General features: G+C 39.2%; 1 protein-coding gene across 1 annotated transcript in view; it reads right to left on the bottom strand.

Annotated features, from left to right (window-relative positions):
• LOC123518175 (protein sax-3-like) overlaps window positions 1-11,391 on the bottom strand; it is a 47,324-nt gene extending 35,933 nt beyond the window's left edge. Inside the window, exons 1-3 of the mRNA XM_045278863.1 lie at window positions 11,326-11,391; window positions 9,878-10,053; window positions 2,184-2,261 (exon numbers count right to left, since the gene is read on the bottom strand). Of these exons, the coding sequence (XP_045134798.1) occupies window positions 2,184-2,261; window positions 9,878-10,053; window positions 11,326-11,338 (267 nt within the window). The 5' untranslated portion in view covers window positions 11,339-11,391. The remainder of the gene's footprint in view (window positions 1-2,183; window positions 2,262-9,877; window positions 10,054-11,325) is intronic.
• Window positions 11,392-13,031: the final 1,640 nt, after the last annotated feature.

The raw sequence follows: 13,031 nt of genomic DNA, 5'->3' as shown, positions 1-13,031 counted from the left end.
GCAATATTGCATCATCAAAGGGGAACAAAATAAGGATGAAAATGAAGAGAAAGTGATATGCTATGGAAGAAAAGAGCTGTGAAAGTCCAAAGAAGGGATGAAAATGAAACATAGCAACATAGGACAGACTGAAAGAAGCTCGTCAGTCAGTTGGATAAAGAAGAGGTTGACAAGAACAGTAAGAATGACAAAAATAGACATGACAACACAGGGAAGCTGACTAAATAGGTAAAAAGAATGAAGGACTTATGAAAGCTAAGATAGAGGTTAAGAAGAGCAGAAAGAATGATAAACATCGACATGACGGTGGAGTGAAGTAACAACTGCAACAGGAGCGGTGAATGACAGGGTAAAGAGAGCTAAGTTAGTCAGTTAGCTATAGGAGAGGTGAAGAAGAGCAGTAAGAATGCTAAACATGGAAATACGTAAAGGCAGAGGTAAGCTAGCAACACAGAGGCGGTAAATTAAAGATTGATAAAAGCCAAGTTAATCAGTTAGCTATAGGAGAGATTAACGAGTGCAGTAAGAATATGCATATTAATACGTAAAGGAGAGGGAAGCTAGCAAAACAGAGGCGGTAAATAAGAAACTGATGAAAGCCAAGTTATTAGATTAACTAGTGGTTAACAAGAACATTGAAAACGATAATGAATATAAGAGTAAAGGGAAGCTAACGATATGGGAGTGGTGAATGACTGACTCTTGAAAGCAAAGTTAATTAGTTAAGGGAGAAAGTACAAGGTCGCATTACGGCTTAACGTACAGTACACATCGAGACGAGCTAGAATAGTCTCCATCTCGCTAACCACTACTCCAGCATCATCTTGTAATGGAGTCTATACGAAAAAGAAGAAAAAGAAGAAAGGAGAAGCGAGAAAGAAGATGGAATAAGGGGAAGAGTAGGATGATATTATTTTCACAGAGAAAATATATATATATAAATGTTTAGCGGAGTATAGAAAAGAACTAATTATGATTTTTCCATTTACTCTTGAGTGTTTTTTCGAACGACTTTTTTAAGAGCACAGATGACGTTGACGGATTCAATATTTGACGGCGGTGATTTCGTTCCTTTCATCAAAATTCTGTATTTTAATCCAATTTGATAGAGTTGGCGTTTATTGATATTAATTAATTAGCCGTGGTCTTCTCTCTCTCTCTCTCTCTCTCTCTCTCTCTCTCTCTCTCTCTCTCTCTCTCTCTCTCTCTCTCTCTCTCTCTCTCTCTCTCTCTCTCTCTCTCTCTCTCTCTCTCTCTCTCTCTCTCTGTGTGTGTGTGTGTGTGTGTGTGTGTGTGTGTGTGTGTGTGTGTGTGTGTGTGTGTGTGTGTCATTTTATAGTTCCATTTTATCTTGCTTTTGATAAAGTGTCAGAAAAAACTTGAAAGTGAAAAGAAAACGAAAGGATGAAAGAAAATAAACGACGGTAAGAATAAAGAAAGGAAAGAAAGAAAGAAAGTTTTTATGAAAAAAGAAGAGCACTCGCAGCATTGGTGTGTGTGTGTGTGTGTGTGTGTGTGTGTGTGTGTGTGTGTGTGTGTGTGTGTGTGTGTGTGTGTGTGTCCATGTAAGTGAGAGAGAGAGAGAGAGAGAGAGAGAGAGAGAGAGAGAGAGAGAGAGAGAGAGAGAGAGAGGAGATGGAAACTGGAAACTTAGGTAACAGGAAAAGAGTTGTATAAGAAAAAAAAGCAACAAAAGAAAAAAAAAAAGGAAAAAAGTAAATAGAAAACAGTGACAAGGAGAAACTTCATAGTAATTCAAACTGGGAATGTGAGTTAGAATTCGTCAGAGAAGGAGGCGAAGTTTATTAGAAAGGAAATTTTCTGTAAAGGTTTTAATAAGAAAATGATGAAAATGCTATGTGGAGATAGATAGAAATATGGGAATGCTTTTTATACATAGACCTGCACATGTATTCCTAATGTTTTTTTTCATTATGTTGTTATGAGGTTTAATTGTGTTTTGATTCCCTTAACCCCTGGGACATAGTTTTACCCTGAGTTTTGTGTACAATTAGACCATTTTATTTACATTAGGAAGTGTCTATGTAGGTCAGTAGATTAATGGCCAGTCTTCACTATTTTAATCCCCCCACATGAGTTTCTGAAGCTGAATAAAATCACCAAATAGTAAGCAGAATGAATATGGAAACGTGTCATGGTACTGAAGGGTTAAGTGGACTCACCTGAAACCTATCGTCAGCCGTGTAGGTGATGAAGCCCACCGTCAGGATGTGGAGGTCGCGGGCTCTCATCCATGTCACCTGAAGGAGAGAGAGGGAGAGAGTGAGTGGCCAATATATAGGAGGAAAAGGAAGAAAAAATATAGAAAGCTTAAGATATATAGAGGTAAAATTTTATGCCTTATTCTTACTCTAACGAACTGCTTCCCTGTTTTTTGCTTAGTAAGGTAAAGGAGAAGGAATGTGGTGCAGATGAAGAGGTGAAACTAATATTCTTGCTTCATTGGATTGCTTGTTTGTTATTTGTGTGATGAACTGGAGGTAGAGTGAGAAGAGACAGATGAGAGGTTTAAGATATATAGAAGCAGAATTTCAGGCCTCATTTCTTCTCGTGTGGATTGGTGGTTTGTTAGAGTAGAAAGAGTACGAAAGGATACATGAAGAGCCAGACATATATAGCGGTACAGTTAAGCAGAATCTGTCATCCCATATTCCAACTTTTACGAACTGTTTGGTGGACTGGAGGATTATGAAATTAGATGGAAGAAAGCTAAGATATGCAGAGATGTAATTTTGATACCCTCTTATTCTAAAAGCCTGAAGCATAGAGTGGTAAAATTCTTGTAAAAAAAAAAAAAAACGTAACATATATAGAGTTAGAATTGAAATACCTCCTGTACTAAAAGCCTAATGCATACAGAGGCAATATTCAAACAAAATTCAACCAAGAATTTGATGAAAATCTTAAAATATATAGAGACAGAATTTTAATATCTCCTATACAGAAATCTTAATGCATATAGAGGTAAAATTCTAGAGCCCCATATCCTAACTCCTTCGAACTCATCCCTGCTCTTCGCTGATCAAATTTAGAAGTTTTACCTTTCAGGATAGCTGCCTCTTTACGTGAAATAATCCGCGGGTGGTGACTACGACGCATTCACTGACTAACTGACTGTGGCTAAGAGAGAGAGAGAGAGAGAGAGAGAGAGAGAGAGAGAGAGAGAGAGAGAGAGAGAGAGAGAGAGAGAGAGAGAGAGAGAGAGAGTTGCTGACAAAGTAGAAGGTAAGAAAGTTTCAGAAAGATCAGGGAGAAAAATGTATATGTGAAATACTAGAAGGAGAGAGAGAGAGAGAGAGAGAGAGAGAGAGAGAGAGAGGGAGAGGGAGGAAGTAGAAGAGGAAGAAAGAGACGACAGGTTATGTAAGAAGAGGAGAAAAATTGAAGAAGAGGAGGGAGAGGAGTAAAAGGCTGAGAGAAATATTTCAAAGGATAATGGAGGGAAGAAGAAAAGAGGGATGAAGGAAGGGAGGAAGAAGTGAAGTAAGGCGTAGGAGAAGAAGAGATTGAAAAGAAATGATGAAAAGGAAGGAGGGAGGAAGGAAAGGAGGGGAAAGAAAAGGGGAGTGATGGGAGCTGACGTGGAGTTAAGGGAAGAGTGAGGGGTTTGTGAGAGAGGGGAGGAGGAGGAGGAGGAGGAGGAGGAGGGTAAATGAGAAATTGCGTTAGGGGAAGGGGAATAAAAGAGTAAAAAGATTTGAGAGAGAGAGAGAGAGAGAGAGAGAGAGAGAGAGAGAGAGAGAGAGAGAGAGAGAGAGAGAGAGAGAGAGAGAGACTTGTGAGAGGAAGAATAATAGGCTTTTAAGAGTGAAGGAGGGGAGTGGAGATGAAGGTGATGGGTGGAGAGAGAGAGAGAGAGAGAGAGAGAGAGAGAGAGAGAGAGAGAGAGAGAGAGGTAATAAAACTTGCAGTACGTTTGTAGAAATATCAAGTATAAAACAAATATTTCTCTCTCTCACTCACTAACACATTTTCACATTTTGCGCCATATATGTTACAACCTTTTATTAAGTCTTCTGCTGCTGCTGCTGCTGTTGATGTTGCTGTTGCTGCTGTACTGTGCCCCGGAGATGTGAAGCGTGGGAAGCTTAAATGGCTGCCACACAATACAGGATAACAGTGGAAAATTTTATTATTGGCAGTTTTAATTTTCCTTTTGTCTAGACGTGGATTGTGCGATGGTCTTGTTTCCCTTTGATTTCTACTACTACTACTACTACTACTACTACTACTACTACTACTACTACTACTACTACTACTACTACTACTACTACTACTACTACTACTACTACTACTACTACTACTACTACTACTACTACTACTACTACTACTACTACTACTACTACTACTACTACTACTACTACTACTACTACTACTAAACGACGGTATATAAGTTCAAAGGCTCCTCATTGTTAGTAGATAAGTACATGCAATTTTCCTTCCCTGTCTTCCTTTCTCCCTTTCTCCTCACCCTGTCAATTATCTTTTTACTGTCGCTTGTTGTTTTATTTCTCCGTTTTTTTTTTCGTTTTTCCCGATTGTGCGATGGAGTGATGCTGTTTTTCCTTTCCTTTGATTTATTTGTTTTATTCTGTTCCTTTTTTTTTTCTGTACAGGTTATGATTGTCTTTTCTTCTTTTTTTTTTAATGTTCAGGTGAGTAAAAAAATATTGTTGTTTTCTTTTATATATATTCTTAGAGGGACGTTGTGTGTTGTGCTTTAAAAGGATTTATTTAAATATATTATTTTTCTCTGCCTTCTTGCTTTCTTTCTTTCTTTCGTGGTGTGTTGTGTTTTAAAGGGATTTATTTGAAGATATTATTTTTCTTTTCTTTATTTTTTTTTATCTCTTTCTTTTCCTCCTTTTCTCATTTCCGCTTTTTTTTTTTTTTTTTTTTTACATTGATGGCTGTTTAAGCGAAGAATTCAAAATTACATGTTTTTTTTATATTTCTATTATGAAGAATCGAAAAATATCTTAAATGTTGCAACAAAATTATATATCCTCTATTGAAACACACACACACACACACACACACACACACACACACACACACACACACACACACACACACACACACACACACACACACACACACACACACACACACACACACACACACACTCACACACTCACTCTCTCTCTCTCTCTCTCTCTCTCTCTCTCTCTCTCTCTCTCTCTCTCTCTCTCTCTCTCTCTCTCTCTCTCTCTCTCTCTCTCTCTCTCTCTCTCTCTAAATAGATCAAGAAAATTGAATCGTGTCCATTTGTATCCCTTTCAGCCTTACCGCAACTTGTCTTGTGTGGCTGCAAAAATATTCGACCCCTCAGTTCATGTACGCGGTCACTGATTCTGCTTTCAGTCCCATGGTCAGTCAGTCAGTCAGTCAGTCAGTCAGTCATTCAGTCATTCATCTATTAATATGTCAGTGCTAATCAATCACCATTTCATATTTAGGCAGTCAGTCATTGCGTGTTTAGTCAGTCATACATATTTAATTACTCCTGACCAAATGTATAGTTAGTTTGGCCCATGTCAGTCAGTCATTCCCGTTCATTTAGTCCCACAAGTTTAGTCAGTCATTAATACATTTCTGTGATAAAATCTGGAACTTCCTATCTGTTTCTGTATTTTCATCTTCCTATGAAGGTGGGGATTGCATAGGTAGTTAGCGTGGGATCGGGCAGACGTCCACGCGTAGGTTCGAATTCCACCACGTATCGCCTTGCTACTTTGCCATTTGTCGAGTTGTTTAAAGTTACCTACATATCACCATGATACCCAAGTTCTAGGTGGTTACACCAAAGATGCGCTTGGGTGGTGATATAGGCCCTAACAAGAGTACCACTATAAATAAAATTTGCTGCGCCATTAATGAGTGGAAGCTTAACAGCGCTTCCAATACTCTTCAAGTTACCTACAGGCGCCATGTCAGGACATAAAAAAAGAAAAAGAAAAAGAATATGTATTAATTTAAGAAAGAGGTTTCAAGACATTTATCCTCTTCTTTTGCCTAACTCTTTTTGGACCTGCACGGGAACTGACAACTAAGTGGGCATTTTGTTTTAACTTTTTCTGTCGCCCTTGACCAGTTTTCCATCTTACATAAAGAAAAATCAACCTCACTTTAGTCAACTTTCCATGTTTAATCAGTCAGCCTCACATGCAAGATTAAGGAAATGGCTGTGTAATTACCTGTTTGTTGTTTGCTCGCTTGCTAAACACTGCAGCTTTCCATGACGTGCAGTTAATCATCAGGGCCAGTGGCTAAGTGTTCTGGACATAAACTTAACGAGATTTTAATGAGGAAAAAATGAACCAACTGCCAACTTGTTTGTAATGCATGTGTGAAGAAGTTAGATCTAAGTGTGTTAGATAATTGGAATAGACTAAGTAATCAGGTTGTTTGTTGGTTATTTGTTAAGTGGAAAGCTCTTAGATAGATGAATTTATTTGCTATGGATGTTCTGCGCAGTTTGTATTGTAGATGGGAAGAAATTGGTTGTAATAGAGGTAGATGATTTCAATAAACTCAAGAATAAGGTCATTTAAGATAGTAAGTAATTTTGTAGATTGTTGGGTATAGGTGTGAATGTTTTATGATTCTGTTCATGTTAACCTTTCCTTTTATTTCTATCTTTTGTCTATTTATTTTTTTGTGCATTGTCAGCTTCTTGTTTTGTGTATACGTTTGTCTAGCAGCGCGTCCCCTTCCAGTGTTGGGGCCAAAGAGGAGCGAGCACAAGGGTCCGACTATTCTCAATTTCTCTTTTCTTGCCACTTCTGTTTCACCAAGTTGTTTTTTTTGTATTCAACACTTTTTAGTTTGGAGGTGTTATCATTAACCCTTCCACTGCCATAAGTTACCATTGACAAGTCTAAGAAAAATGCGTGAAGTCTTTTGTTTAACCCTTTCAGTACTGGGACGCATTTTTTACCGTGAGTTTTGGGTATGATTGGACGATTTTATTTACATTAGGAAGGATCTATAGAAGCCAGAAGATAAATGGTCTGGGTCTCCACTATTTTAATTCCTACATAAGTATCTGAAGCTATATAAAATCACCAAATAGTAAGCAGAATAAGTATGAAAACGTGTTATGGTACTGAAGGGGTTAAGCACGTACATAGAAAGAAATGGATGAATTGACAACTCTAAAAAAAATGCTTGAAGTCTTGTTTAAGCACGTAGAAAGAAAGGAGGGAATATAAAATAAAGAATGGATGTTACAATTTCTAATCCGTATGTATAGTGTTTGTAGGGAGCTGCAGGACAAGAAACAAGAAAGAAAGGTGCCATAGACAGGTTAGTGACTGAGGAAAGACGTGACAGATTGCAGTGAAAGGGTTAACTTATCTCTACGTTCTGAATAAAGTTTGTCTTCCAATTTCTTCACGTATTTCCACAAATGTATCTAATACGGCTCACATTTTTACACTCGACTTTTTTTTTTTATTATAATTTGACCTTTTATAGTTTTCCAAGGTCAATTTCACGATAGTATACTAAATTCTTTCATTTGTTTTCTACGTTGCCAGTTATTACAGTTCACCGTAACTCGTTCAGCTTAATCCTTCAGTACCATGACGCGTTTCCATATTCATTCTGCTTACTATTTGGTTACTTTATACAGCTTCAGAAACTCATGTGGGGGAATTAAAAGGGTGAGACTCTGGCCTTTAACTGTCTGACCTCAATAGACTCTTCGTAATGCCAACAAAATGGTCTAATTGTACATATATCTCAAGGTAAAAATGTGTCCCAGTATTGAAGAGGTTAATGTGATATGGTAACAATGATCTTTTTATTTCATTTATTGTATTTCTTTTATTTTAGTGCCTTGTGTGTGATCCTGGGCAACACCTTACACTTCCTCGCTCTTCACGCTCGCGGTAAGGCATAATACTATTGCCTTCGTTAGGTTTTCAGTTACATTATTTCGTGTGTGTGTGTGTGTGTGTGTGTGTGTGTGTGTGTGTGTGTGTGTGTGTGTGTGTGTGTGTGTGTGTGTGTGTGTGTGTGTGTGTGTGTGTGTGTGTGTGTGTGTGTGTGTGTGTGTGTGTGTGTGTGTGTGTGTGTGTGCGCGCTTATGCGTGTGTATGTGCGTGAGCTTACATCCAATCTTCCCTTTCTCTCTCTCTCCTCTCTCTCTCTCTCTCTCTCTCTCTCTCTCTCTCTCTCTCTCTCTCTCTCTCTCTCTCTCTCTCTCTCTCTCTCTCTCTCTCTCTCTCTCTCTCTCTCTCTCTCTCTCTCTCTCTCTTCTCTTTTTCATCTATATTTAAGTTTAGACTCTACAAACCTTCAATGTATTTTAAGATTTCCATAATTCTCGTTCTCCTCCTCTTCCTCTTTCTTTAATTGCCTTGATCATTATGTCATTTTCCAATTCTCTCTCTCTTCCTCATTCTGAAATTCATTTAGTATATTCCCACTTCCCAGTCACTCTTCTTCTTCATTTGTCTTCACCTTTTCTTTCTTTCCCTCATCTCCTTTTTCTTTTTTTTTTTTTTCATCTCCTTGCCATGATTTCCCTCCAGCCTACATTTTCTATGGTCTTTAACTTTCCTCTCTTTCTCCAAATATTCTGCTTCAGTTTTTTCTCCCTCTTTTCTCTCTCTCTCTCTCTCTCTCTCTCTCTCTCTCTCTCTCTCTCTCTCTCTCTCTCTCTCTCTGTTTTCACTTTACTGTTTTTAGTTTCGTTTTTTTCTTTCCTCTAATTTTTCATTCTTTTTTATTTTCTCCTTCATTTACTCACATGTATCCTACTTCTCCTTTTGCTTCCTGTTTCCCTTTCTCTTTTTCGTTTTTAGATTTTGTCATTTATTTTTCTTTATTTATCTTTTTAATATATAAATTCTCTCCATATTCTTCTCGTTTCTTTTCTTTTTCTATTCATTCGCTTTTCCACACTTATTCTTTCATTTTCCTTCCCCCCTCTTCCCTTCACCTCCATACAGTATATTTTTTCTTTTTCTTTTTTTTTTTTTTACTTTTGTTTCTTCTTTTTTCTTCCTTTTTCCTCTTTCAATACCGTCACAGTCTTCTACGTCATCTCTTTTCTTTCTATTACTTCCTCTTTTCCTTTATATCGCCCATCCTGATCCTTGTCTCCTCCTTCCATTTTCTTTTCGTATCCTGTTCCGAACGTTATCCTTTTCTCCTTCGTTCTACCAGTCCTTTGAATTTCTTTTTTTTTTTTCCATATGTACTTCATCCCATTTTCCTGTTTCTCCTTCTCCTTCAAGACCTGTTTCTCTCTTCTTTCTGCCTTGTTTCATCTCCTTTTCCTTCAAGGCGTATTTATTTCTTTTTCTATATGTTGCACTTTTTCTTCATGTTCTTTTTCATTTTCTTTCTTATCCTCCTTTTCGTGACTCATATAGTCCTGCCTTCCTCCTCTTCTCTTGTGCTTTTTTTTCCTTTGTATTTCTCATGTATCTCTCTTTCTTGTATACCCTATTTTTTCACGTTCCTTCTCTCTCTCTCTCTCTCTCTCTCTCTCTCTCTCTCTCTCTCTCTCTCTCTCTCTCTCTCTCTCTCTCTCTCTCTCTCTCTCTCTCTCTCTCTCTCTCTCTCTCTCTCTCTCTCTCTCTCTCTCTCTCTCTCTCTCTCTCTCTCTCTCTCTCTCTCTCTCTCTCTGTCTCTCTCATTCCTTTTCATAGCCCATTCATCTTTCCTATATGTTCTGTTTTTCTTCACGTTCCTTCTCTATCTTTCCTACCCTTTCTTTTCATAGCCCATTTATCTTTCCTATATGTTCCATCTTTTCTTCACGTTCCTTCTCCCTCTCTCCTCTACCCTTCCCCTTCATGGCCCATCCATCTCGCTCTCTCCGCCGCCAAGAACAACTCACCGAGCGCTCGCCAAGCATGTGGACGCGGCAGTGGAGGAAGGCGGTCTGGCCAGAGATGACGGTGAGGTTGGTGGGCGTATCGCTGAAGTAGGGACGCGGCCGACCCTCCCACCACTGCTCCTTTCCCGCCTCCCTGCTGGCTGGTGGGCGTCCTGCTACCGCCGCTACTTCTGGTGCTGTTAGGGAGATGGAAGAAATGAGATCGGTGTATTATATTGTGAGCTGCGTGTGCTGGCGGTGACGTAGAATAGTGCCGGAATCACTGGAGCCTTTAAAAGATATGTCCAGGGGCGGGCTGAAGGTGCCTGTATCTTATGGAGGTACTCAGGCCCTGTGTCCGGCTTCTGAGGGACTGTGTAGGGTGCTCAGTACATCAGTAGGGTAAGGGACGTGGCACAGGGACGAGTCTCGGCTTCTGCCTACTCGTTGTGTCCGCACCACGCACCATAGTAAGACATTCGTAGAGGGACACAGCACAACCTTTATATAGATTATCCATCCTATATTCCATATCACCGCTCAACACATGACAGCACAGTACAACACAGCACAGCAAAACACTCAAAATGCAGCATAACACAACATAAGATCTAAGGACTTCACGGACACCACACGCACCCCATCGTACCGAAACACACCACACCACACCGCATGCCACCCTACCACACCACACTGCAAAACATTAAATCGAGCCACACCACACTGCACCACACAACACTTCATACCTTCCCATGGATTACCTATGCTATCAATAGCGACTACACTCAACACAAATGCTCTTTTAAGTAGAATGAAAACAAAAGCATTTCGTCTTTCAAATCTTCTCTAATGGACGGTCTTTAGCTTCTCTTTTCTTTGCAAGGTTGATTTTCGTGCTATCCTCTATTGCTTTTTCACGCTTAATTGTTCTTCTGGCCTTGCTAACTGAATGCCTGCCAACCTCCCGCTGGCTCGGTGTACAGCGCTATCTACTTTCTTTTTCTCCTATTCTGTCCACTTCTGTAGTGCAAGAGTTAACGAGTGTTCTCATTTATTGAATTTGTTTTGCCGTTGAACTCTGGAACCCTTGCCAACTTCTCTTATCTATCACTTAGATTTTTTCAAGAGGGAAGTTTTAAGACACTACATGATATTTTTTGGGCTTACATATCAATGGGATTTTTATACTTTTTTTCCCTTGGCCCGAGTTCCTCTTGCATAAAAAAGTAACACAACAGAACACAGTGGAATGCTACATAAGGCAATGCCACCTAACAAAACCTTTACCAGAGTACTTTAGCTGTTCACGACCTCACACAACACAACATATCGTAGCTCACGCGCACACACAATCAACACAACACAACAGGAACCATAGACAACTTCAAAACTGAAACCATTCACATTAGCACAATCTTCTAGCAGTGTGTCCTATAATGCCGTACCCTCAACCTTTCATCTACGCATACCTTGGCGTTCCATTTTAATAAGTGGCGCTTCGGGGTCTCGTGGTGTCACCGGAACCGTTTCACCTGGAGGAGAGAATAATCTAATTAAGACATAAGACAGTGGGTAACGTCCTGCCTCTTTCGTCAGGTAGCGCGGGAGACTAATGAGGCGTAGCTAATTAAGTTGAGGTGAAGATGAATTTTACACCTGCACCGGGAGGGAAGTGGAAGGAAATGGATAGGTGGAGACATCCCTCGGATAGAAACGTACCCAAATGACTGCATGCATCATGGGAGACGTGCGTAATGAGGAAGGGAGGCAATCCAGTGTGTAATTAAACAGATAATTAAGTAGCAGTCATTACGTGATTCAAGTACCTGGTTAATGCATGAACAGGAAAACAACTTCACTGAAATGACCTGTTCTTGTCTAAGTGCGCGTGTCCGGTCTCCATTTATTCCTTCCTTCATTTACTTCCTCCCTTTCTTTTTTTTGCTTCCTCATTTGCTTACATTACTCATTTCTTTATTCACTCATTTTATTTCACTCCTTCCATTCCTTCATTCCTGCTTTCGTTCTTTCCGTAAAGATGGTGAACATACAACCGTGAATGTAGTAGATAAGTGCGAAATTAAGTGAAATTATTAGGCACTCTAAATTCTGATTACACTATCAAGGTTCGTAAATGGACTGGAAACAATAGGAAGAAAAGTAGTTTGTCATTGCGGGAACAAAGACTGGCCGGTAGCTGAGAAAATTTAATGAAAGCAACATTACATTACGTAACTATGACTATTATAAAACCCATGTTGTACGTATAGAAGGATTACTAGAATTTTGCTGATGATAAGCTTAAGTTTGAGTGCAACGCGAGAGGGAAGAGTCAGAGAAATACATTAGGCGTCAGTTATAAAGTGCGTTATTTCCTTCCTACCCCTTTGCCTCACATCGCGCAGAGCATACACCAGTTGCCTAAATTTGTCATGCCATGTTTTACTTATCCACGAACAAACTAGCAACATCAGACAAGTATGTACCTTCACGTATCGCATCCTCGGGTTTTCGTGGTCTTTAAGGTGTTGATTTAAAGCTCTTCACCAGTCCATGTGCTATTATTTATATTAGATTTATAGACATGAACTTCACTGGACTTTGTGACAACACTGTTTGGAGTAAATGTACATGCGCGTGGTGATTTCTGAGGCAATGAAGAGACATGGAAAGAAGAAAGACGAAAAGGCAAAAAAAAAAAAAAAAAAAAAAAAAAAAGATAAATAAAATAAAGGAATATATGTACAAACCAGAAAGTTACACTGAAATGTTTGGAGGTATTCATTCTAAAGCAATCAATGAAGGTGTATGTTGTTTATCTCAGACTTTTTATTACTGATTCTCTCTCTCTCTCTCTCTCTCTCTCTCTCTCTCTCTCTCTCTCTCTCTCTCTCTCTCTCAATGTTACTATTCTGCGAAGGAAGAATTGCGTCAGGGAAGATAAGAGCGAGCGAGGATGGTAGACGAAAGAGAAAGAGAAAATGGGTAGCATCAGAAGAGTTGTGAATGAGGGAAGAAGTGAGTGAAGTTAAGAAGGTAATTTGAAGGGAAGAATATAGAATAAGAAGAAAAAAAGAGCAGAAGGTAGAAAAAAAGACAGTACGTATAATGGAGTAATAGACTGAGGCACTGGGTAAAAAAAAGGAAGTGAAGGACAGGAAACAGAAAAAAAAAG

This window comes from Portunus trituberculatus, chromosome 43 (genome assembly GCF_017591435.1).
Source record: "Portunus trituberculatus isolate SZX2019 chromosome 43, ASM1759143v1, whole genome shotgun sequence".
In the NCBI taxonomy this organism is placed as follows: domain Eukaryota; kingdom Metazoa; phylum Arthropoda; class Malacostraca; order Decapoda; family Portunidae; genus Portunus; species Portunus trituberculatus.
This window is presented reverse-complemented; position numbering and strand designations above follow the sequence as displayed.